A 25578-nucleotide genomic window follows, 5' to 3' on the forward strand; every position below is an offset into this window, starting at 1 on the left:
CTGAGGTTCATTGGATATTTGGGGGGGAATGGCTTTCCCATTTAAGCAGGGCCCTTTTGATTTTATTCCCTGGGTCAGATGCAACCAAATTTCAAAACTCAGGCTACGGTCTCTTTCTTATATCAAAAGTCACATCATCCCTGATATATTACGGAAAATAAGTAAGGAGTGGGACCAATAGGATGCTAATACTCTATTTTTCAGGATTACATATGGTGCTGATTTATGCACAGATGCTCTTGGAGGAATGCATAAGCTGGTTAGAGGGGTTGCTTCTGACCCAGGAAACTAGGGGGTGGGGTCCCGGGGCAGCATTCCTTATCACGGCTTATTCTTTGGAACGCCTGTGCATGTAGCCATGCACGGGTACTATCCGAACGAAAGAAACAATGTAAGAGAAAGCAAAGCCAAACTAACAAATATGGTCACCATGGACACCTGTAAAATGGTGCCTCTGGACAGGACTCCACTGCACCACTTTGGCTGCAGAATGATAACAAAATCCTTGAGTCTCTGCCAGCCAACTGACCTCCTCAAAGCCCAGGAGGAGGGAGGCTTGAGGTATGCAGGGAAGGGGCAGCCCCGCAGGGCACAAAGTGTAAGGTGGGACAAAGGCGAGGCTGACATGATATCCAGAAAATAGAGACCCTTGTAGGCATCCAAAATCTCTGGTTCTCCGCAAGTGGGTGATGGGAGCCCCTGCAGGATGTGAAGCAGGAGTGGGAATGCAGGTGGGCTGCGGTCAGAATGGAATTTCAAAGGATGGCACTGGTTGGTACTGGGCTGGCTGAGTTGGAGGAAAATTTGGAGGCAGGGAGACTAGGTGAGATAGCCTTCCTTCCTCATCCCTGTGAGGCATGGTCACCACCTTGACTTTGGACAAAAGGGGGTAGATTCCTTAGAGAATGAAGTTCCCAAATTGTGGGGTGCAGTGGAGGCCTTGGTCTTTCTGGTCATTTCCTGTGGACTAGGATCCCCCCGTGAAGGCTGAAAGCTGACATTCTTCCTCCTCCTGTAGCCTCTTTCATGGCAGGGCTGAGCAGAGGCAGTGACAGCTGCTGGGGCTCGAGCTTGGGACATGGAGACTATCCTTTAGGACTGCGAAAGCCCCAGTTTCCTTTTAGGTAATTCAGGGGAGGTATGAGCCCAAGAAGGATAGCAGAAGACTCTTCTCCCAATTTGACTCAAGACAGAATTTTTAAAAGATTTTATTTATTAGAGTGAATGAGAGAGAGAGAGAAAACACAATCAGGGGGAGCAGCAGAAGCCAGCTCCCCACTGAGCAGGGAGCCCGATGCAGGACTCGATCCCAGGACCCTGGGATCATGACCTGAGCCAAAGGCAGACACTTAACCGACTGAGCCACCCAGGTGCCCCAACTCAAGACAGATTAAATTCAAGTGGAGAATGAAAGCTGTTGGACCAGTCTTGTTTCCTGAGTGCAGGCGCAGCTCATACCTCTTAGAGCAGTTTTATTTAGAGGCAAGAAATGGTTACTATAATGGCACCCTTGGATCTAGGAGCGATGGGCCTTTTTCTTCTTTGGAGAGATAGATTTCTTTCTGTTGGTGAAAGCCCTTGAAGATTGTAGTTTAAATTCAACTGGAAAGTGGTCACTGACATCCAAGGCCTATGAAGAGAAAAGGGAGATGAATGTAGGAATTAGGAGACGGTCATTTTAGTGATGAACAAATTCAGGCTCAAGGCGGGAAGAGAAAACCCGTGAAGTCACACAACAGAACACACACTAGCGAGCGTCACCCTTGGACCAGCCCAATCAGAAGTTTCGATGGGTCTTCAAGCCACAGAATCATCAACTTTGAGACTCAGGTTGAGTCTCCAGTGGTGGCCTCAAAGGGTGACACCAACCCATCTTTCCAGGACAGTGGCATGGAAAGACAAAGATGGCAACTGTACCTCCTCTTCGGTCAACTCATAAGCTTTCTGGAAGTTAAAGGTGCTGTTCGATTTGGGAACAAAGGAGCTGATGATCTCTTGTCCTCTAAGCACGATCCTGGAGAAAGGAAGAGAAGACAGCCCCATTAACCCACCTTGTTAATTTCTGAACAAACCAAGTTTCCTGTTTAACAGCTGGAATTGACTGAGCAGCTTGGCCCTTTCGTGTGATGTTCAAAGCCCAGGCCTGGTTTTGTGACCCTGAGGACAATGTGTAAGACTGGGAAATTGGATCATCCCCTACTGGGGCCCTGTGGGCACCAGCATGGTGTTTCCCTGTGTGGGCAGTAGCCCTGAAGGTGGAAGAGAAGATTTTATATGAATCATGGACACCACACCGTGGAGCAATCACTTACATAATCTTGTTCCCTTTGCAATTATTTTTTACTTTTCTTGATTCAATTATGGAGAAAGGTGCTGGCTTATTTTTTTTAAGATTTTATTTATTTATTTGAGAGAGACCGAGAGAGGGAGCCCGCACGGGGTGGGTGGGCAGGGGGAGAGGGAGAAGCAGATTCCCCACTGAGCAGGGAGCCGGATGCAGAGCTCGATTCTAGGACCCTGAGATCAGGATCTGAGCTGAAGGCAGACGCCTAACCCACTGAGCCCCCCAGGCGCCCTTGGCTTATCTTTAATAACCCCCTAAGCGCCCATTTTGACCAAGACAGAGCAGGCTACGATCACCAAGCACTCTGCCAGCAAGATAATTAAGGCGGAATTCAACATTGTTCAGTTTTCACTGGGCTTATTTTTTAGTTGTTTTCGATTTATGACAAATGATGCTATTTTCTTACCTTAGTATGAAATTTCCTTTAAAAATCAATCCATTTTATTAGAAATGCATGAATTTAAAGACAAATACAAGGAAAACCCATAGCACAGTTGCTTTGTAGCGACAGCAAAAACTGGGAACATGGTAGTTAAATGAGTTTTGGAAACACAGATTCGAAAGTATCCCAAGTGGGGTGATGCAGTTGGAGTCTACACGGCCCCAGCTGACTGACTGAGGAAGGACAGGGTGAGTCAAACTGCCAGGTCATGACTATCCACTGAGCTTTTCCTGATTCCGACTGGCTGAATTGGTTTCCTGTGTTCCTACCAATACCACCGTGGTTAACTCTGAACTCAGTCCACAAGTAAACTCTTCATATTCGCTCGGAGATTTCTTCAAGCCATCCCTCAGACCGAGAGAGTCAAGAGCAACATAGTTAAGGCTCCCCCATTTCTGACTTCCAGGTTCATGTGTGGGCAGGTCAGCTGATGGTGGAGGCTTCCCTAAGGCTGCTGTGTGCACGGGCCAGCTCTTGGCATCTTTCCTGTCCAACAGTGCACAGCTCATGCGAGGTGTTCAGTAAATATCTGAACACAGAACAAAGACTGGAATTGAGACCATTTCATCTTACTCCCCTTATCAGAAATGTACCTCCCTTGGGAAGCCTGGGTGGCTCAGACAGTTAAGCGTCTGCCTTCAGCTCGGGTCAGGATCCCAGGGTCCTGGGATGGAGTCCCACATCAGGCTCCTTGCTCAGCGGGGAGCCTGCTTCTCTCGCTCCCACTCCCCCTGCTTGTGTTCCCTCTCTCACTCTCTCTCTCTCTCTGTCAAATAAACAAATAAATAAAATCTTAAAAAAAAAAAAAGAAAAGAAAAAAGAAGTGTATCTCCCTTTTATTTCTTTTAATTTTTTAAGTTGACTCCAACCAAGCCCAACGTGGGGCTCGAACTCACACCCCAAGATCAAGAGTCGCATGTTCTACTGATGGAGCCAGCCAGATGCCCCAGAAATTTAGATCCCTTTAAAAAAAAAAAAACATATAAATGCTAGTCTGGAAAACACAGAAAATCCATAGCAACAAATGAGAAATTGATCTTTGAAAAAATCACATGGAATCCTGCCATCCTTTGGCATATATGTGTCTAAACCTGAGGTTCTTTTAGTAAACACTTTTTTTTTTTTAAAGATTTTATTTATTTATTCGACAGAGATAGAGACAGCCAGAGAGACAGGGAACACAAGCAGGGGGAGTGGGAGAGGAAGAAGCAGGCTCATAGCAGAAGAGCCTGATGTGGGGCTCAATCCCAGATCGCCGGGATCACGCCCTGAGCCAAAGGCAGACGCTTAACCGCTGTGCCACCCAGGCACCCCAGTAAACACCTTTTTTAACCTGCTCCCCCACCCCGCCTAACCTACTGGGAGCATCTTTCCCGGTGATGCACTGTCCTTCTGCCTCATTATTTTCGATCACCTCCCCCTTGTTGGCCAGGAGAGAAGAATGGGGCCGCCGAAGGGACTTGACCTGCCCACGGCTAGCGGGCGAGTGGCCGCCTCCAACCCGCTCCGCTGGCAAGCCCTCGAAGTGAGAGGGAGAGCGCGGGCAGCAGGAACCCCGGGGGGCTCCTGTGACTTCCCGCTGACTTCCCGCCTCCGTCCTGCTTTCCCCAGTGCTAGGGCTGTGCCCACTCTCGGGAGCTGGAGCAGGGACTTCTGCAAAGGACACACCAGCCCTGAAAGCTCCAAGAGGAACAAAGGAGGTCATGGGATGGAAGTGAAAGCCTGACCTCAACACTAGAGAAGTGAGAACAACTGTCTTCTGGCAGAAGCCATCTCGTGCTTCCTGGGAGGCAGGCCGAGCCCTGGGAACGGCGGCCGCCGTGGGTTCTGCTGCAGATAGGAAGATCGGGAACGTTCACTTACTCTGAGTGCCTCCCCACGCCGCCTGGTTTAAGCAGCAAAAGTGAAAGCGACTAAAAATCCCCAGGGAGATTTTACAAATACTCTATATATATATATATATATATATATATTTTTTTTTTTTTCTTTTTTTTTAATTGTAAGCTCTACAGCCAACGTGGGGCTGGAACTCACACCCCGAGATCAAGAGCCTCTTGCTCCACTGACTGAGCCAGCCAGGAGCCCCGAGAATGCTGTTATGTAAAGGTATGTATTTGTATTTAGGAATGTGTAGCAAAAGCTTTGAAAGTGTAACTACCTTCTACTAACTGGGCTCATATGGAATGCCCTGTTCAGCAGTGCTTCTGCTAGCAAACTCTTGGCCATGACCGAAGCTTAGTGACAGGGGATTTGAGTGACTAAATTCTCGTCTGTCTTTGTGATGAAATAATTAACAGCCTGTGAATGTGTGGAACACTGACCATCTGCCAGGCCTTGTATGAGAAGACATACACTACTTCATCTACTGCTCATCGTGAGTCCATGAATGACGCAGAACTACAATCTCCGTTTTATACGTGAGGAAGCAAAGACACGCAGAGCTTAAGTCTCTCAGTCACAGACATGAGGTGATAGAGGCAGGATTTGAAACCAGGCTCGTCTGACACCAAAGCCTGCACTAGCCACTGCCTAGCTACAACGCTCAGGGCTCCCAGGCATGGTTGTGCAGGTTGCACACTGTGCGAGTACCTGATGGGTTGGCCTGAAGTCTAATTGACTTAGCTCTACAACTGGGTTCTTCCTCTGCCCTGAGGGGAGTGCTTTTCCTGAGGCATATCAAGCACTGCATGGGCTAGCTTGAGTCCGGCAGGTGCCTCCTACCTGTCATATGCACAGCTGGTGCTCCTCTTGACCGTGGTGTCCTCTTGGTCCCCTATCAGCCAAACAAACTTGGAGTCAGTCCTCAAGCGGATGTTCTTCCAGGCCTTCTTGGGGACATAGCTACAGCCAGCGTTGAAGTCACCCATGAAAATGAAATTCTGAAAGATGTTATTTAGAATTGTCACCTTGTGGGTATTATGACCAAATGCTTTTTCTTAGAACTGCTAGCAATGACTCTACCTCCCACATTTAGTAAACAGTGGGTTCTGTTATGGGTTAAATTGTGTACTCCCTACCCCCCCACACACAAATTCAGTATACTGAAGTCTTTGTGCACAGTACCTTATGTGACTGTATTTGGAGAGAGAGCCTTTAAAGAGGTGACTAAGGTAAAATGAGGTTATATGAGTGGCCCCTAATCCAATGTGACTGGTGTCCTCATAAAAAGAGATTAGGACACAGAGAGACACAGAGGGAAGACCAAGGACAGAGGCTTCAGGAGAAACCAACCCCGCTGACACCTTGACCTTGGACATCAGCTTCCAGAGCTGTGAGGAATACATTTCTGTTGTTTAAATGACCCAGTCTTTGGCAGCCCTGACAAACGAATACAGGGTCTTTCTTCATTTCTTTCCTTTTCTTTTTAAGATTTTATTATCTATTTGAGAGAGAGAGAGAGAGAGGGAGCGCCAGCACAAACAGCGGGAGGGGCAGAGGGAAAGAGAGAAGCAGGCTCCCTGCAGAGCAAGGAACCCAATGTAGGGCTTGATCCCAGGACCCCAGGATCATGACCTGAGACGAATGCAGATGCTTAATCAACCGAGCCACCCAGGCGCCCCGATTTCTTTTTGGTTTTTAAAGTTGAAAACGGAGTCACGGTTTTGATGAGTATCTGACAGGTGAGAAGGTACGAGGGAAGGTGTTCTCACTGGGCAGTAGCACGTTTGCTGTAGCCGTTCCCTCCTGAGTCCCCGCGTCCGTATCATTCAGCACGCTGAGTTAGGTGGGGACACAAGAATCCAGCTCATTTATTCCCTCAAATCTTTCTGGCTCAAACTACTGTAGGGTATAAATATATGAATGAATCAACGCCTTTTGTTTCCAAGCAGGAAAGATGAATTTGGGTGGTTTGACAGCTTTGACACCCTGCTTTCTCTTCTATTGTTTGGAAGTTGGGAACTATTCCTGTGGAAATTCTGTCTACTGAGGAAGTGGGAAGAGCCTGGAAGGGAGGGGATGATAGAATGAGTTGTCCACCCCTGCCCTGAGGCCACCAACAGAACCTTCTATCTTAGAAGTGTTTTTCCCTACAAAGCTTTTGGAACAAAATTTTAATATTCCTCAATCCAGAGGAAGTGTCAGATTTCCTTCTTGGTGCTATTGTTTGGGGCTGTTGCTGACTTAAGAGTTTTCGTCAAAAACATTTTCTTTTGACCTCAGAGATCATGGTTTTCCCTGAGATTGATGGGTGCGGTTGAGGACAGATGCCATGCTTAACCCGAGTGACCACCAGCTCCTATTGCACAGGCACGATTTACTGAGCACGCACTATGTGTCAGGCCAAGCATTAAATGCTTCATAAAGTTGGGACGCCTGGGTGGCTCAGTTGGGTAAGCATCCGACTCTTGGTTCAGCTCAAGTCATGATCTCAGGGTCCTGGGATGGAGCCCCACGTCTGGCTCTGTGCCCAGCATGGAGTCTGCTTGTCCCTCTCCCTCTGCATCTTCCCCTCCAATGCCCTCTCTCTCAAGTACATATATAAATCTTTAAAAAAAATGTTTTCATAATGTTTAAGTTAAATTAAATCTCACGATAAACACGAGGAGGTAGAAGGGAAGAGGATAGAGGGATAAAGCGACCTGTTCTAGACCACTCCACTTATTGGCTCAAGTGGTAAAGTCAAGAATTAAATCCTGATCTGCCTCACCGAAGGCCCTCAGTGCATGAGTAGCCCCTCTCATTCACTCTTGTGCCATCGATGCCTCCCTAGTGCCTGACATTTAAGAGATGCTCAATAAATTCTTGTGAAATGACTAAAAGAATTCAAACTTTTAGGATTGAATGAGTCTCTTGCCCAGCTTTTTACAAATAAGCGATGAATTACACACCTTGTGCTCTCCGTGTCCTAGCTCTGTGTCCCCACTTTACTTGACTCATGTTGCACTTTGAACTGTGGAACTGAAGAGGAGGAAGGGGGTGGTCACTGGAGTCACATCCCGAAAGGAGGAAAGAGGAATGAGGAAGAGCCCTCTGGAACACTTTCCTATTTGCCAACAGCTTTCACAGACCCTCACAGCCACAGGGGGTGGCCTCCCTGTTTTTCCAAATGAGGAAATAATTAAGGCCAAGAAGGACGGTGGACATATTCCCCTAGGTAGCACCCTTAGATTCTTGGGGAAACCACTTCCCTCCTTCACTTCAGTCTGTAAGGTTGGACTGAAGCCCACACAGATTTAACCAATCAGAGCTTCTCAACACCCCCCCCCATCACAGTGGTTGGCTCAGGGATGGACATGTGACCCAACCAAGGCCAATGGGACTCAACCCTGGGGCACTTGTTGCATTGTGGGACAGAAAATTTGTCAGTGGGCTAGAAGCTGCTGGTGGCCCTCTTGCCATCCCAAAGGTGGAGCCTTCCCGGAGGAAACGAGGGCTAAGAGATGGAAAGAGAAAGACAAGTCAAGCCCTGATTACCTTGTCTGAACCCTGGATCTAGCTATGCCTGAACTATTCCTGGACATTTTAGTTATGTGAACCAATAAATTGCACCTCCCTTTTCACGAACCCATTTGAAGAGTCTGTCCCTTGCAATGCGGGACTCCTGACCTCTATGTGTCTCGCTCTTCTCGTTGCAAAGTGAGAATGATAAAGGTAGTTAGTGGTGGCGTTATTGGGAGGATTAAATCAACTCGTCCGTGTCCAGCCGCTGCGTAGGGCCTGGCACCAGCTCTTCACCTAGTGATTTGGGGCAGCCATTATTAGTGGAGCTGTGTTTGAATTGCCGAGACCCACGTGGACGGCACCCAGGCAGACTTGGAAGGATATTTAAGGCTGAGGTAAGGGTGGGGGGCTGCACATGTCGGGCCCCCCTCACCCTCGGGGAGTCACTCATCCCTCCCCAGAAGCGGATTCTGCCTCTGCCAGATGGGAGTTCAACAGACACGGGGTCATCACCTCCGCCTTCCAGCGGCGTTTCACGTCCCAGTAGACATCAGCCAGCTCGTCAATCTCTTTCACGGAGGTCTCAGGGGTCGTGTGCAGGGGCACAATCACGAAATCCTTGACGACTGAGGAACGGGAAAGAGGCGGAGGTCACACACGTCCCTGAACAGGGGCAGGTTCCGTGAACACTGCTCCTGGGAAATGGGTTGTTCCCCTAGAAGGCCCAGACTGCCCTGTCTGGGTCCCTTCATTTTTAGAGGGTCCAGCCTGTCGCTGAGATGTGAATGTTCTTGGGACCGTTGGGCCACTGTTTTCAGCGCATGAAAGCCTCTTGCCCACTCACCTGCGCGGCCAAGAGAAAGCCGCTAGACGGGACTCCTTGCTGACATTGCGGGTGTTTTTATTTTCTAATTTTTTGAAAAATGCTATTTTCTACTTTCTAAAAAATAAGAAGCCTCTTCAGCTTTTGTACTAAAGAAATAAGTTTTTTCTAATTAAAAAGAAATCGAGGCTTGTCAGTGTATGCTTCTTTTATAATCTGGAAAAGAGCACCCCTATAATTATTTTTTTAAAAAAGCAGCCTTTTGTGAAATATCTGAAAAGCTCCCCGGAGCAGGAGGGATGGAGAAAGCCTGCATCAGGGAATGTGGGTGAGCGTGGGAACCAGGCCTTGCCCACCTGCCAGTGGCAGCTGGCATGTTCTGAGCGCCTCTTCCCCGGGCTTTCCCTTGCCCAGTGCCTGGTCCCCACTCCTACTCAGGGGCCGAGGGCTGGTGGAGATCACTGCTCAAGTCACACAGTGGGGAGTCATGACTCAAATCGGGAAGTCTGTTTCCAGGACCCTGCACTTACCCACCAGCCTTATTCCCACCCTCCTCCTCAGGCCTCCACTCCACTCCCCATCCTCTCTTTGGTCCCCCTAAACACCTCCACCCCTTTCCCACTTCTGAGCTTGTGTGCACTCACTGGGACCTCTCCCTGGGATGGCCCTTCCCCCAGCCCTCTGTGACTGACTTCTTCAGGTCATAGCCCAATGTCACCCTGAAGAGGCCATCTGTGGCCTGCCCCATCTAAGGTGGGGCCCCTCACCCCACTATGGAATGCACCCTGCTTTTACTTCCTTTCTGCTCTGAAGTTACTTGCTGTGCTTCTTAGTTTGGCCCACTGGAACCTGAGCTCTGTCTTGCTCACCCTCTTGGCTCCAGCACTTAGCACAGCACCTGGCCCAAGGGAGGGACTCAGAAATGTTTGTTGATTGAATACATGATTGAAAGAATGAGTAAATGAATAAAGGAAAGAAATGGTAAATGAATGGCTAACTCTATCTTCAATCTCAAATAGAGGGGACATAAGGATGTTTCCTTGTACAAGAGGGAAAATTCCAAACAGGGCATGGCTGCAGTGCCATCCTCAGGGAGGAAGGGTAGAGAAGGGTGAAAAGGTGGATGCTCCAGACGAACAGGTTTGTTTAGCAGTGGTCAGCTATGCGTAGCTGAAGACTCTTCGAGAAGGGGGGTCGGGGTTCTCTCCAAACACTGGTCAGCCAAATGGGAATCGTGTGCACGACAAAGGTGATTATTACACTTGCTCTCTGAAGTGCATTTCTGCCCTGAACAGCCCCCACCTCCTTCTCTTTTTCTACTGGAATTTTCCTCCACCATTCTTCCATGCTTGTTTTCCTGAAGTACTGATTAAGCTGGGGCAGAGATAGTTACCTTCCTCATTCAGACTGTTTTTATTTGTGTAATATATATGCGGCTGTGCATACGTACAGCTCTCTGCGTGTATTCGTTTGGTCAGTATCTGTCTTGCCCACCACAACATAACTTCCCTCGGAAGGGGACCTTGTCTGTCTTGTTCAGTGCCCAGAACAGAGCCTGGCATGTGGCAGGTACTGAAAAAATATTTGATTCCATATAGCTCCAATCTGCAAACCATGTTAATTCTTGACTTTCCATTTAAAGAAGAACAGTGGTTAAGAGTGTGGGCCCCCAAGACCGTGGCTTGGGTTACAACCCCGCTCATTCATTTCAAGAGCTACTGAGCGACCTTGGGCAAGTGGCTTCACTTGTTTGAACCTGGGCTTCCTCAGATGTAAAGTGCAGATAATCCTAGGTCCTCCCCTGCCGGGTGTTGCAAGGATTACAGAAACTTGGCACTAATCAGGGATCAACAGTGGTTAGTGGCATATTCAAGTGTAGTTGTTGTCAGAGTTCGGGTGCGAGCATTTGGGTTCCTCTCTACACCCAGTCTGTGGAGGAGTCTGGAGGGGGAGGGAGGTATGGAGGGGCAGGGAGGCTCTAGGTTGGGGAGGGACAGGGAGGCTCTAGGTTGGCGGTTTATCTCTGCTAGCCATCACTGGGATTTTTTTTTAATGAAGTTGTATTTGATTGGGACTGAAGAATTGTGGTAAATAATTTCCATCAGCCTAAATGCTGCAAAGAGAGAGGAGTTATCACTGATTTCAGAAGGTGGGTTCCAGGCTGAGGAGGCCTTGAGTCACGGCATTCTGAGAAGCCAGGCTAAAGCCCCCGCATTCACATATGAGACGTTCTTAATGGCCGTCTCCGCCTAACGTCTCCCTAAAGATGCTCACAAACCCTGGGACCCCAGCTCACACTCGGGGCTACTGTGCGTTCATGGGATCACAGGAAGATCATGCACCAGAGGTACGTGCGGTCTTACCGGTGTAGGGTGACTGGAACCAGACCACAAAGGGTTCCCTGGAAAACACATCTGCGTCTCCAGCCTGATAGTCATGGTAGAGGTAGCGTTTCTTCACAGACACTAGCTTTTCCCTAGAAATAAAAAAAAGGAATTCCTTCCAGCTGAGTCAGTTGTCTTCTTACTTCGTTCAAGAAGCAGAGACATAGCCCATGGCTTTATTAGCCCCCCAGGCTCTTGCCCCGCGAGGGATCTTTCGCTCTGACGAACAAGGTTCCCTCAACTCTTCCCAATGGCCAGAGCCCTTTGAAAGCTGGAGATCTGAGCAGTACCAGTTATCTGGGGGCACCCCCAAGTTAATGTTCAGCTTAGAACAAATTACTGCTAGGAAGAAGACAAGACTGTGAAGTTTCAGAGTCAGTCGTGCTGGGGAGCACAGATTTCCATCCCTGGGCTAGGACTTGACTGTGAAGAATGGAGAACTCCTGACCCTCCAGACCAGGCCGCCACTGAGTCAACTAACAAATACGATGTCGGGAAGCTGCTGTGCTCTTAAGTTTGAGGAGATAATGCTTCGCTTCAGCCTCAATTTGACAGCAATTATTTTGATCAATATTGAGAACTGCTTAGAGCTCCAACTTTGGTTTTGAAGAAAAGAGATGCATTTTGATTCAATTCACAGTCATCACTCATAAGTGAAACATGTCCCAGGAATCAAAGACTATACTTACTTGTAGAGAAAGGCATACTGTTCTTTATATGTGTTTCTTCCAAGCCGAGAGCTAATCACATAGTTGTACATGATGCCTCTTCTTGAATTTCTAGAGAACATAAAGATTTTACATTGCATCTTAAAAAATAAACATTCCCCTACTGTGTGCTCCCCACTCTTCAATCTATGTCCATATCACCAATGGCATCATGGAGAAAGGCAGCCATTTGTCATAACCTTGGAGTCTAATAGGAAGGGCCACCATTGACTGGGAATGTGACATCGCCCAGGATCTTTACAGCCATTATCTCTTGCCCTTAGGAGGTGGGTAGTATTGTTACCCATTTCTTTTTATTTTTTTTAACTTTTATTTATTTTTTATTATTATTATTTTTTATTATGATATGTTAGTCACCATACAGTACATCGTTAGTTTTTGATGTAGTGTTCCATGATTCATTGTTTTTGTATAACACCCAGTGCTCCATGCAATACGTGCTCTCCTTAATACCCACCATCGGCCTAGCCCATCCCCCACCTCCCTTGTTAGCCATTTTTTATAGTTTGCAGGTGCAAAGCTGGGATTTGAGCTCAGATCCTACGTACCCCAAATTCACATGCTTTGGCTGGCACCTGTGGGCTATTGTTGAGACCACAGAAGATTCAGGCCAGAATCAGCCCCAAATCCCACTGGCTCATGGCTGGGGCTGACCTCACACTTCCTGGTGGAGTAAACCTTATCAGGTCACCCTGTCCCTGCACTACTCCTGAACATTTCTCATAGGCAGGATTCCTAGTCCATTTTCATTGGACGTTGACTCCTGCTCTGAAAACCCCCAAATATTTTCTCACAAGTCCTGGAACTACGATTTCAAATCAGCTATTGTTTATGTCCTGGGGGCTAGAGATACACCTGGGAAGTCCCATCAACTCTACCCCTCATTTATACCAGGGAAATTGACTCTGCGTGTGTTTGCCAAATCTGCTGATAACTCCACCCCAGGCAGAGCCTGACACGGTTTTACTCCATCCGCACACAGAAAGATATAGGGCATATCTAAGCTGCGGCATAGTCTCACGTTCAGTTGGAAAATAGCAGAAGGGGCCTGTAGGAGCCAACTTAGGCCCCACAGAATTCCCCAGAGGGCAGATACATCTTCTAAGGCAGATCCGGCCACTGGGGCCCGAGAAGTGTGGATGCTAGATTCCACCGGGCTTCCAGTTTGGGAAAGCTGGCCTTGTTCTGCATCTCGCCTGCCAGATTTCGGGTTGGCAAAGCGCTTGCAATGACTCAGCTGTGAGGCGACAAAGGCCCCTCCTGGCTTACGGCGGATAAGGGGACAAACAGGCCTGCCTCTGCCTGGAGTCCATAGCACAGTCCAGGGAGGTTAGGGAGAACTGAGACCAGTGGGGGTGGGAAGACCCAATCCAGGCTGGCTGTGGGGAGGTGCTGGGGCCCCCTGTCCTCCCATATGTCTGAAAACTGACCAGCGCCCCTCTATGGAAGACTGAGGAGGTTCAGAATAGAGCTCCGGCTTTGGAGTCCGACATGACCCAGGTCCAAAGGTAAGCTCCGCCATTTACTGGCTGGGTGATCTTGGGCAGGTCCCTCCTCTCTGTGCCTCAGTTCCCTCAGCTAGAAGGGAAGCAGTAAAAGTACCAACCCCACCAACCCCACAAAGTTGTTGTGGGAGTGAATGAAATAGCACACAGAAATTGATTAACAGGATGCCTGGCCTGTAGTTAGGGTATCAATGGTAACTGTTACACGTGGCCCTCTGGACCACCATCTACCATAATTTTTTCCCTTTTACTGGTAACAGACACCACCAGCACTTACTGAGCCCTGCTACGTGCCAGGCCCAGTTCAACCACTTACATGCAGGTTTAATCACTGCCGCATCCCAGGAAGATGGGTTCCATTATTAGCCCCACTTTATAGACAGGGAAAATGAGGTACAAAGAGGTTGAGTAACTTGCTCAAAGGCATAACAGAGCCAAGATTCAAACACAAGTGGTCTGAGACAAATGTAGGTGCCTAACCCTTGTGCTAAACTCCCTTCTCTATCGTCAAAGATCAGATCTGGAACCAGAAGAGCCACTTGGGCTAAAACGAGAAGCTCAGCTCCAACTCGTATTTTCAGATGAGACGGAGGCCCAGGGTGGGTGGGGCCAGCCCAAGAGGCCTCTGTGTGAGCGAGGGCTTCCAAGGCTATTCCTCCTGGGCCTAATGAGGCTGGATTGACCATTAATTTATTTTTTTTTAATGCGAGTTTTCTTAATTATAAAAGTATATTAATGGCCAGGTGTACTGGATGGTAGATTACATGGTTGTTTGTTAACATTTTCTCTGTGCTTTTAAGGATGTTTAAAATATTTCATAAGAAAAAGGAAAGGAGGTATAACATTCTCATTGTAGAAAACCTGGAAAATACAGAACATATATAGAAGACATCCCATTTAAATTCCTTGTAATTTTTGCTCTGAGATAGCCGTTGTCAAGCGTTTGGTTCATTGCTTTTGACTTTTAAATTTTGTTTTGTTTTGTTTTTCTTTTGACATAATTGAACTACTTGGTACATATTGTTGTATACTCTAGTTTGTGGTGTAATCTTATGCATGTACAAAAGGAATATTATATTAGAAGTTTTTAAAAATCAGAGTGCATCAGAATCACCCGGGAAAGTTATTTAGATGAAGATTATTCTCAAGGATTCCCATAGACATTCCCATTCAATAGACTGGAGGTTCTTGAATGTGCCTTTTCAACTCACTTTGGGGTGATTTTCAGGTGGGTGTGTCTACTGATTATTCTTTGAGAAAGAATATAAATCATAAACATAATCCAATGTAATCTAAAATTATTTGAGGACATTATCTTTTAGGGTTCTTTGAAGTTATAAAATCAATCAGACTTTTTGTAAAATATTCAAATCATATAGAAGGATATAAAATAAAAAGTAAATGTTCCCCATTTCTTCATTGACCCTGTTCACAGTGGTCCTCCAATCACACCCCCCACCCCCGGCCCAGGAGTAACCACTGTTAACAGTATGGAGTGCGCCCTCCCGTTCTTTCCTCTATGGCCATGCAAACTCTTATTCACGCGTAGTGTCATGTGATCACTAAAATGGACTACTCTACCTACAGTTCTGAACCTGCTTTTTCCAATATACTGCAGCTGTCTGTCCGTGCTGGAATATTTAGCTCTAACCTATTCTATAGTGAACATGGTTTTCATGGCTACATAATATTCCAGCTTGCAGGCATATCATAACTTCACATTTGTATTCAATCTTTTCTTTATGACAGGAGTTCTCATTTCAGCCTCTTGTCTCTTTCGTTTCTCCCTCTGTCCTGGCTCCTCATCTGTTTCCTCTATTTTGCTTTATCATATTAAAACTAGCCAGTCGAAATTTCACAGGACTGCAGCTAGTGGAGTTGGAAGACTGGGCATTGTTGGCCATGTGACCTGGTGGTCAGGACAAGTGCTGGCTCTCACGCTAGTTTCAGTTCCCTGGGCTTTTCAGGTGCCCTTGCGTTTGACCTTGAGCCCGCCGGGGGTCCAGCCCCCTCCCCGCCGCCGTCTTTACCCATTTAGTCTCTCCATCAGTGTGGGACAGATCATGTTGTTGCTGTCCTTGATTTCCATGAGGAGTATGATATCGCAGCGTTTGATGACCTGCAGAGACAGAATTCCCAGAGGTTTCAGGCAAATAACCTACAAATAATAAGATCTTTAACTGGGCACTTATTATGTTTTAAGTATAGGAATCGTGTTTTGTTAAAGTAATTAATTTCATTGCTGAAACAAGTGAGGAACTTCCTGAGGTATGTAGTATCATTGTATCTATTTTATTCTATTTTATTAAAGATTTTATTTTTAAGTAACCTCTATACCCAACGTGGAGATCGAACTCACAATCCTGAGATCAAGAGTCCAAGCTCCACCGACTGAGCCAGCCAGGTGCCCCACGGATGTCCGTTGTAAAGATGAGGAGTCTGGGTCTCCAGGGAAGTCAAGTAAACTATCCAAAATCACTCAGCTAGAAAGTGGCCGAGACAGAATGCAAATCTACTCAATCCAAATGCAGAGGCTACGATCACATGATCACACGTCCTCTATCTTGGCTTAGCTTGAATAATCACAATAACAGTAATAAATATTTATTAAGCTCTTAGTAAGTGAAAGGTACATGGCTGGATATGGGTCTCCCCAGTTCACCTGGCAACAAAATTACAATAATAAAAAGGATAAAGGCTAACATTTATTGTGAGCCTACCCTGAGCCTCACCAACCCTGTGACATGACTATGATTATTAGCTCGCTAAACAGGGGGAGGAAACCAGGCTCAGAGTGACTGAGTGAAAAGTCTGAAGTCACACAGCCAGTAGATAGTGGAGTCAGGATTTGAATTCAGGTTCGTGTGACTGCAAAGCCCACCATGCTATTAAAATACCAGATTAAAAAATATCTACTACTTCTCTGCATCTCAGTGTCCTCGTCTATAGAGTGGAATGATGACAGTTATTCCCTCACAGGGTGGCTGGACGATTAAATGGGTCCTTAGAGCAATGCCAGCCAAATAGGAGGCACACAATAAGTTACTATTGCTATTATTATTACTTGAACAGATCAGAGAGGAGGAGGCATGGCAACAACAACAACAAAAATTGGAAACAACCTAAGTATCCCCAAATAGGAAAGCATTAAATGAAAGATAGCATAGGGCATTCTATAGCATTAAAAGTCATGTTTATGGGCATCTGGGTGGTTCAGCCCGTTAAGCGTCTCTTTTTTTTTTTTTTTTTTTGAAGATTTTATTTATTTATTTATTTGACAGAGATAGAGACAGCCAGCGAGAGAGGGAACACAAGCAGGGGGAGTGGGAGAGGAAGAAGCAGGCCCATAGCAGAGGATCCTGATGTGGGGCTCGATCCCATAACGCCGGGATCACGCCCTGAGCCGAAGGCAGACGCTTAACCGCTGTGCCACCCAGGTGCCCCAAGCGTCTGACTCTTGATTTCGGCTCAGGTCATGATCTCAGGGATGGGAGAGCAAGCCCCATGTTGTGTGCCAGACAACCTGCTAGGCCTTGCTTTACGCACAACTGTACGGCATCTGGCACGAGTGGAAGAGCGAGCAGAGGGAGGGACAGGGAGGGAGGGACAGGGAGCCATATGGGAACCGTTGAGCCAAGTTTATAAGGCACAAAGACCTTCCTTATTTAACTCTTCCTTAAGGCATCGTAAGAAAAATGGGAATACGTTTCCTAGCTAGCCCTTTAAAAAATAATTTTGTTATAGTAAATAATGTTGCTTATTGTAGAAAATTTGAAAAATACAGAAAAGACTATTAAAAAATCACCTGATGAGCTGTAAACCCACCACTCAGACACTTCTCACACGATTTCTATACTTATACGTATTTACAAAATGACATCAAATTAACTAGCCTGTCAGTTGAAACTATAGACAATGAATCAAATGGCCTCAGATTCGCATCTTGACTCTATTGCTCACCAGCTGCGTGACCCTGAGCAAGTCACTTAAGCTCCCCGAACCTGCCAGATTGCTTGTCTGTAAATGGGGACAATGTCCTCCTCATGGGGTTGTCATGGGGATTAAAGGATATGACGGCTATAAAACATTCAGTCCAGTCCCTGGCACGGAAAAGATACTCTGCAAACAGTGGCAATGTTTATCACACAGTTTGGGTCTTTTTTTTTTTTTCAGCCTCACATGATGTTGTGAGCATTTTCCCCACAGTGATTAAATACTCACTTTTCAAATCTATCACTGACACATGTTTTCCCTGCCCCAATTTCAGGCCAGGAAAAATATATCTCGCCTGATTCTATCTCCGCAGAATGAGTCTCCAAAGATGGGGCCCCCCAGAAGGCCCTCCCAGACCTGACACTCGAGATTTTCCTGACTCTGGTCACAGAGGGAGGGAGTAGAGGCAGAGCACGGCCAACAGTGAGGGTTTCCCAGCAAGCGGGGTTGTGTTGTGAGTGGGCCTGGGGAGAGGGGCAGGGACGGTCTAGAGAAGACTTATGAAGACTCTGGGGCCAAGAGCGGCCTGTGAAGCTCTCTTTTGTGCCTGTGAACAGGGGGCAGCACAGCATGGGAGGGGAAAGAGCCCAGATAGGGTCGGTTAGGCCTGGGTCCCTGCCCTGGCTCTCACACTTGCTGGTTCCATGACCCAGGACTGTGTCCTCCTCCTCTCTGAACTCCACTTGCCCATCTGCAAAAGGCAACCAGAGGGCTTGTGAGGCTGAACTTGGATGCTGCATATGAAGGGCCTGGCCCACAGTAAGCACTCCCAAAATCGTAAGTACCATGTGCTGTGGGAGACAATGCCTCCCACGTCCACCATCTTACCCCCGGTGCCCCGGAGCATCTGGCACACGGCCTACCTTCAGTGAGTGTTTGCTGGATGAACAAACTTTGCTCTTTAAGGACACAAACTGAGGAAGGGCCAGAAGCAACCTTGCCCAGGCAGGGTTTGGCATCTGGAAAACTGTCCGTGGTGCCGGCCAGCAAACCCAAGATGGAGAGGGCAGGCCTCCCTCACTCTCCAACCTCCCCGATGAAGGTCATAATGACAACAGCATAACGACAACAGCTCGACCCCGAAGTGATCAAACCAGCATGGAAGGGTGGAAAAGGCATCCTCTCTAATAGGGTTGGGTCATGTGGCTGGATTCGATCCTGGCTTTTCCACTTACCAGCTAGGGAACCCTGGATAAGGAACTTCTACCATCCTGAGCCTGCCTTCTCGGTTACAAAGCGGGGGCAATGCCACCTATGCCATAATATTAAATAGGAATATAGGGGCGCCTGGGTGGCTCAGTCGGTTAAGCGTCTGCCTTTGACTCCGGTCATGATCCCGGGGTCCTGGGATCAAGCCCCACATTGGGCTCCCCGCTCAGCAGGGAGACTGCTTCTCCCTCTGCTCCTCTCTTCTCAAGTAAATAAATAAATAAGTAAATAAGAATATAAAATTCCTAGCCTAGAGCAGGTGCTCAGACATGAGGCCCTGTGAATATTACTGCCCTGAATGTCTGGGTTCGGGTTTCACTGGAAGTGCTCTCGGTGGCTCTGCAGTGTTTGGGATGGCCTCTGTTTACAGGATGGTTTTGCAGCCTTGGGGTTAGGTAAGGAGTCCTTGACAGAGACTTCCCATATGCTCGGTGTTCGGTGTGATGGGCTGTCTGTCAGTCGGCCCTCTAGGACGCGGCAGCTCAGGGGAGGTGCGGAGTGTAGGGCCCCAGCAGTAGAATCTCCAAGAACCAAAAGACAGCCTCTTAAGACTGTGATGACTTTTTCTGGGCAGAATAATTGAGGAAGGTGATGGGCACTTGGGAACTCACAGGTACCCAGGCTTCCTGTGCCCTTGTGCGAGGAAGCAGGGAAAATAGTTTCCTGGCACGTCAGAGCTCCCTGTTGAGCCAGGGAGTCTCAGCTCCCACAGGTCAGGCATGGCTGTTCTGGTTAAACAACCACTGCTGGAAGGCCTTGGGTACCATCCAAAGGGCAGGGCCAACCAGGGAGAGGACCATCTAAATAAGAACAGAGCACGCAGTCCCTGCTCTAATCCATTTTGGGTATTAATACCAACAGTCACGGCTCTGTTTGTGATCACCTGCCCGGCCCCAGGCTCTCCTGCGGCCCTTCCACACCTAGAGTTCTCTCTGCCAACCGGCGTTACAGGTTGTGTAAGGGCACTTTCTGAAAGGCCCGGAGGCTCAGGGAGGAGAAGGGAATTCCCGAGGTTGCTCGCACACACAGCTGCCGGGCAGGATCTGAACCCATGGCTCCTGGTGTTCCCACCTTACCGTGGTGCCCCCAGGGTTTTCTAAGGTGATAATACCCAGACAGAGTCCTGGGAAAGGTTTCAGCTCCCAGCATCACCAAAGATAAATTAACCTGTCGGGTAAAGAGAGTCCCAACTGACTCCAGAAAAACGTGAGCAGCGACTCCAGACCTTGGTCATATTACCCCAGGGAAGTTTTATCTGAGTGGAGAGAAAGATCAGAATTGGTAGGTGGGAAAAGGTTGATGGGGTGGAAGGTGGAGAAGGAGGGAGAGAGGGGGAGGAGGGAGAGAGAAAGCTAAAGAGACAGAGAAAGGAAAAAAGAAAGAATGAATGCAAAGGAAAGAAGGAAGGAAGAGAAGGGAAGGGAAGGGAAGGGAAGGGAAGGAAGGGAAGGAAGAGAAGGGAAGGGAAGGGAAGGGAAGGGAGGAGAGGAGAGGAGAGGAGAGGAGAGGAGAGGAGAGGAGAGGAGAGGAGAGGAGAGGAGAGGAGAGGGAAGGAGAGGGAAGGAGAGGAGAGGAGAGGAGAGGAAAGGAAAGGAAGCAAATCCTCTGTGCTCTATCGATGGATGAAACACCGGGCTGGGCTGGCATCCCAGCTCCCCCTCCACCCACCCACCGACCACCCACAGGAGGTCACTACGACTTTTGTTGTCCATCTCTTCATGGGGGATAATAACCCTCTGTCTTAAGAGCGATGAAACGAAATCGTGTGTTCGCAGTGCCTGGCAGGGGCATTCGGTAAATGGTAATAAAACTGTAGGAACAGCCAGCCCTTACCTGGGGCTTACTAGGAGCAGAGCCGGTTTTAGGAGCTTTTCACGTACCAGCTCACACTTTGCCCCCCAACCTTCCTACAGGGCGGTACTGCCATAGCTCCCCAACAGCCCCCACGTTCAGGGGATGACATGAAGCCCAGAGAGGGGCTGTGGTTATTGGAATGATTGCTGTCAGGATTGTGACCCGATGCCAAGGCAGCTGCTACCTTTCCCCGTAGAGACCAACTTCGCTGAAATTTCTCGGGAGTCTCTTCGAGGCTGAAGGCGGAGAGAGGGCATGAGGGGCACCCGGCGCTCCCCCGGACAGGAAGGGGTCTCACCTTCGTGATGACATCCATGGCATTCTTGTTTTCCTTCTTGGCTTCCCCAAAGGACCTCACGTTAAAGGAGCAGAGCCTCAGGGCCAGGGCGCTGCTGATGGAAAGGAGGAGAAGCAGCTGGAAGGCCGGCGGCCGAGGCATCCTGGCGGGGCTCCGGCTTCGCGAGGACAGCGGCGTCTGGCGCGCGGGCTGCAGGCCACCTCCTCAGGCTCGCTGGCTTATAAAGCCTGCAGATAACAGGAATTACTGGATTCCTTGTTGCTACTTTCACTTCTCTGAGGAACTGAAGGTCATGGGTTTCATTCCCCAAAGAAATGAAGAAAAGGGGCTCGTCTTTGAGGAGCCCCTGTGTGGGTCACCGCGTGAGGAAATCGGCCTGCGTAATTGAGGGACCGTCCCCTGCAGAGTCTCTCCTATTCCAGCCGGGAACCAGCTGTGACATCTGGCCATCAACACTGTGGTGGCATGCCATGTGGCTTTTCCTGAAAGTGACAACTCGGAAGTGGTCCACCCCGGAGGGCAGCGGGGGTGAGAGAGCCCTCTGTGGGGGGGACGGTGAGGCAGGGGTCAGTGGGAAATCCTGCCACATTTTCTGTCCTCCCTGGGATTTAGCAGCCAGCTGTCCCTGGACACACCCAGGCTCCGACTCTCTAATCGCCCTGGTGGGCGTTAATTAAGGTCAACTTGGTTTGAGTTACATAATGTTTCAGGCGGTTTTACCATTTACAGTTTCACACAGCAAATGCTAGCGATGGGTTGCCAGGGAGAGCAATTGCCAGTCTGCTGGAATGGGTCAGTAAAACGTCCTTGGACTTGAAGGACAAAGAGCCAGTGAAAGTCGCTGGAGAGATCCACGGTTCAGCCAGCTATGATCTTAATGTTTGTGAGACATGGATGATCCCAAGAAAGGAAAGTGTTTCAAGAATGGTAGGATTTCAACCCAAGTGAAATGAGCTCTAGAGATGTGGGCGTGGCGATGGGACGATCGGAAATGCAAAATCCAGTCAAGTCACAAGCCCTGGTGAGATTTGCAGACTTTGGCAAGGAAAATTCTTCTGGGAAGATGGTGGGTAATGAGAATAACTGGAAGCCAGCGTGGGGATCTCTGGGCCACCCCCTCTTGACGAGATGGGCGGGAACAGGGAAAAGCACGCATATATCACTAACATACATCCAGGCAGCATCCTGGCCAAAATCTCTGGCCAAGCACGCTCAGGCATCCTAAGGAGATAACCCCAAATAGCACATGGAAGGAAATAATGGTTTCCTGAGTGTCTGGTGAGATGCAGCTCCCTGGTGTTGGCAACAGGCCTCCTGAATCTCCGGGGGAAAGGGGATGATTGTCTTCCTTGGCAAATCGGCATCTCTCAACCGGAGGAAGATTTAGAATTGAGTGTGGTACATGCTTTTCGTGACTTTTAAGAAGGAATTTGTACATAGGCGCACTTTATGGATTAGTAACATTCGGGAGATTTTGGCCTATTTAGCCAACAATCTCGTAACTCCATCAACTGTGCAGTTAGGGGGATCGATTTAGATTTGTGACTTTATGTTGAAACCTTTCTAAATTCATGCACATGAATGTTCTGGAACATTTATAAGAATTTTGGGTTAACAGTGTTTCATAAGTTTAATTTATTAAAATTACTTAGTCTTTAGGGGTTCCTGGCTGGCTCAGTCAGTAGAACATGGGGCCCTTAATCTCAGGGTTGTGGGTTCAAGTCCCACATTGGGTGTAGACACTACTTAAAAATTTAAAAATCTTAAAAAAAAAAAAGAATTACCTAGTATTTTAAAAGGTGGCTTTTTTTATTAGTTCAAACAACTAAAGAAGTTTATAAGGAAATGGGGTATGTTAAATGTATAAAAGTAGTTTTAAGATGTTTGTAAATGGGTCTATAACCCCTTAAAAGTAATTATTTAAGTTTGCTGAAGGTAGGGTTGTTTAGCCTTACCAAATAAAAATAAAGAGCACTAAGGAAATTTGACTTTTTAAAAATATTCATTTCTTTATTTTAGAGATAGAACAAGCAGGCGGAGGGAGATAGAGAGTCTCAAGCAGACTCCCTGCAGAGCCCAATCTGGGGCTCAATCGCAGGACCCTGAGATCATGACCTGAGCCAAAATCAGGAGTCAGACGCTTAATTGACTGCGCCACCCAGGCAACCCTAGGTAAATTTGACTTTTAGATCATTCAGATTTTTTTGTTTTTAAAGATTTTATTTATTTATTTGACAGAGATAGAGACAGCCAGCGAGAGAGGGGACACAAGCAGGGGCAGTGGGAGAGGAAGAAGCAGGCTCATAGCAGAGGAGCCTGATGTGGGACTCGATCCCAGAACGCCAGGATCACGCCCTGAGCCGAAGGCAGACGCTTAACCGCTGTGCCACCCAGGCACCCCTAGATCATTCAGATTTAATTGGGCATCCTGTCCTGTGTTTTATCTGGCAATCCCACCTGGATTTATAAAAAGAATAAAAACTTTTATAAGCTGCATTTAAAAGCGTGACATTTTCTAAGGCAATAACAATCCTGTCAGGGTCCTGGAATCGGGTTAGTGCCCAGCATAAAAAATAAGCTACCCTAGGGACACCTGGCTGGCTCAGTTGGCAGAGCATGCGACTCTTGATCTCAGGGTTGTGGGTTCAAGCCCCATGATGGGTGTAGAGATGACTTAGAAATAAAATTGTAAAAAAAAAAAAAAGTTAACCTCCTACATTGGGAAAAACGCAAAACCCCTTTGTTAGAATTACTGCATGTTTATGAGAAAAATATTTTTTAAATACTAGAATGATACAAGTGAGCAAAAGATGTTTGGTCAGCTTGACGATGGAGTGGTGGCAGCAATCTCTAAAACATTCCGGAAGACTCTGAGCTGAACCTAAGCTCCCTTGGATTCTGAACAGACATAGGAACATGGAACTGCCATTTGAAAACTCTGGCCAGATAGTCTGGACCTCAGAGGCATCAGCCAGTGGCCTAAAGCCATTTCAAGTACAGACACTCTATTGGGGCTACAGTTATATAAATTTGAACATTAAGTGTCACTTTTCCTCTTTTTCTTTTTAAAGCATATTTGTAAACTCAAAGCTGAGCAGAAGTGACTTGACTTTCTCAAGTTCGATACTGAGTTGACTGTGTTCCTTCCTTTACCACCTCATTGCTCCCCTCACCTCCCCTAAAGCAAAAGTGCACAACTTAGGTTATTTTTGCTTCAAAAGTTTGAAAGAAAAACTTCATGCCATGAATTTGTTTTCTTTTGCAAGACACCTGCTATCACCTTGTTCAAACGTAAAAGTTCCCTTACGGTTTGGAAACAGATTTCCATTTGTAATTTTGGAAAAAAAAAAAAGCTAACCTGGAGGTTGAGAATCGACTAATCTATTTTTGAATTTTTAACTTTGATCGTTTGAATATTAATTTGAAAAATAAAGTAAAGCTCTGTGTAGTGGTTTCTGTATATAGAAACTGCCCTTTAAAAAAAAAAATCACATAAACACTCTGAAGATATTGACCCCATTCTGTAGTTAGCATATTCACTGCAGGAAATTGGACTTAGAAAAAAAAAAAAAGTACCTGGATTCCGGAAAGAAAATGCTAAGCCTCGAATTTAACTGAAGTCAGCTAGGTGCAGGGGCTTTGCTGAGTGTTTTCTGTTTCCTATCGCTCAGTACTCCCCTATGCTTCCTCCATTCTATGGATGAGCACACTGAGGTTTGCACCCAGGGATACACAGCTAGCCCGTCTCAGTCCCTGGGACTCCAAACCAGCCTTCTCGCCTGCCAAACCAGGCATAGCAAAACCTTAATAAGGAGCAAACACTCTAGGTGGGGGACAGAAAGGAGACCAAAGGAGACTTTGACTTTTTACTATTATACATTTGGGTATTGTTTGACTTTTTTCATTTGTTTGTGTTTACAAAAACACGTACTTGTTTAGTAATTAAAAAGATAGATGAAAGTACTAAAAAGCTTTTTATTTTTTAAAGCAGATTACACAATGCCCCTGCCAACGTGTTTTCTGTCTTTGTATGGCTGAGCGCAGAGCAGCTTTCAACCGGCTTCAGGAGTCACTGATAACATGGAGGGTTACACTGCAGGCTCAAGGAAAGCAGAAAGCTCACACTCATCCATCCTGTGCTGGGAATTGGGGGTTTGAGACAGTTCCTTCCAGGAGCTTGGAGTCAGGAGCTGGGAAGGAAAGCCAGACACTGGCCTGACCCACACTGATCACTTTGAAGTATCCTTCCTTCTGCCACTTAGTGGCTACGGATGATGTTTCTTGGGGCATGTACTTCTAAACACTAGTCTGTAAGATGCTCCTAGAAAAAAGGATAAATATATGTTACTCTTTGGAGATTTATAAAGCACATTAGCATATTAAATGCTCTGAAAAGTCCTGCAATAAAGAAAGCTGCTTCAGTGTGTTGAAATAGGGTGTCCTGACTTTATTGTTCATAGAACCCTCTTCTTCCTATAAATCCTATCAATATCTTGAGCAACATCCACCTTGAGAAATACCATCCCAGTTGGACAGGGACAGTCAGGTCCCTCAAAGCCTCACTAAGCCCCCATGGAAAAGCTCCCTGAATCTCATATGAATGGGTAGAAATGAGG

At 47.3% G+C, this 25578-nt stretch overlaps 2 protein-coding genes across 6 annotated transcripts in view; one reads left to right on the forward strand and one right to left on the reverse strand.

The window, feature by feature from the left end:
- Nucleotides 1-1192: 1192 nt before the first annotated feature.
- Nucleotides 1193-21567, reverse strand: DNASE1L3 (deoxyribonuclease 1 like 3). Its single transcript, XM_026501105.4, has 8 exons — nucleotides 20963-21567; nucleotides 15639-15727; nucleotides 12065-12154; nucleotides 11355-11467; nucleotides 8682-8794; nucleotides 5508-5665; nucleotides 1918-2014; nucleotides 1193-1630 (listed from the first exon to the last, which is right to left on the reverse strand). The coding sequence occupies exons 1-8, from the start codon at nucleotides 21101-21103 to the stop codon at nucleotides 1517-1519; spliced, it is 915 nt and encodes a 304-aa protein (XP_026356890.1). The 5' UTR covers nucleotides 21104-21567; the 3' UTR covers nucleotides 1193-1516.
- Nucleotides 13344-25578, forward strand: part of ABHD6 (abhydrolase domain containing 6, acylglycerol lipase) — a 76467-nt gene continuing 64232 nt past the window's right edge. For 2 of the 5 annotated variants that reach the window (XM_048227051.2, XM_044384974.3), the window contains exon 1: nucleotides 13344-13611. The gene's annotated coding sequence lies outside the window, so the exon portion shown is untranslated. The remainder of the gene's footprint in view (nucleotides 13612-25578) is intronic. The other 3 variants (XM_044384978.3, XM_044384975.3, XR_008959097.1) reach the window with 2 other exon arrangements.

Source organism: Ursus arctos, unplaced genomic scaffold (genome assembly GCF_023065955.2).
Source record: "Ursus arctos isolate Adak ecotype North America unplaced genomic scaffold, UrsArc2.0 scaffold_14, whole genome shotgun sequence".
Taxonomy (NCBI): domain Eukaryota; kingdom Metazoa; phylum Chordata; class Mammalia; order Carnivora; family Ursidae; genus Ursus; species Ursus arctos.

Excerpts from the sequence above, each read along its gene's own strand:
- DNASE1L3 (XM_026501105.4), bottom strand. The coding sequence starts at position 21,103 with ATGCCTCGGCCGCCGGCCTTCCAGCTGCTTCTCCTCCTTTCCATCAGC. Across the intron at positions 5,666-8,681 it reads AACGCCGCTGGAAGGCGGAG|AATTTCATTTTCATGGGTGA; the intron begins GTGATGACCCCG and ends AACATCTTTCAG. Across the intron at positions 1,631-1,917 it reads ATGAGTTGACCGAAGAGGAG|GCCTTGGATGTCAGTGACCA; the intron begins GTACAGTTGCCA and ends TTCTCTTCATAG.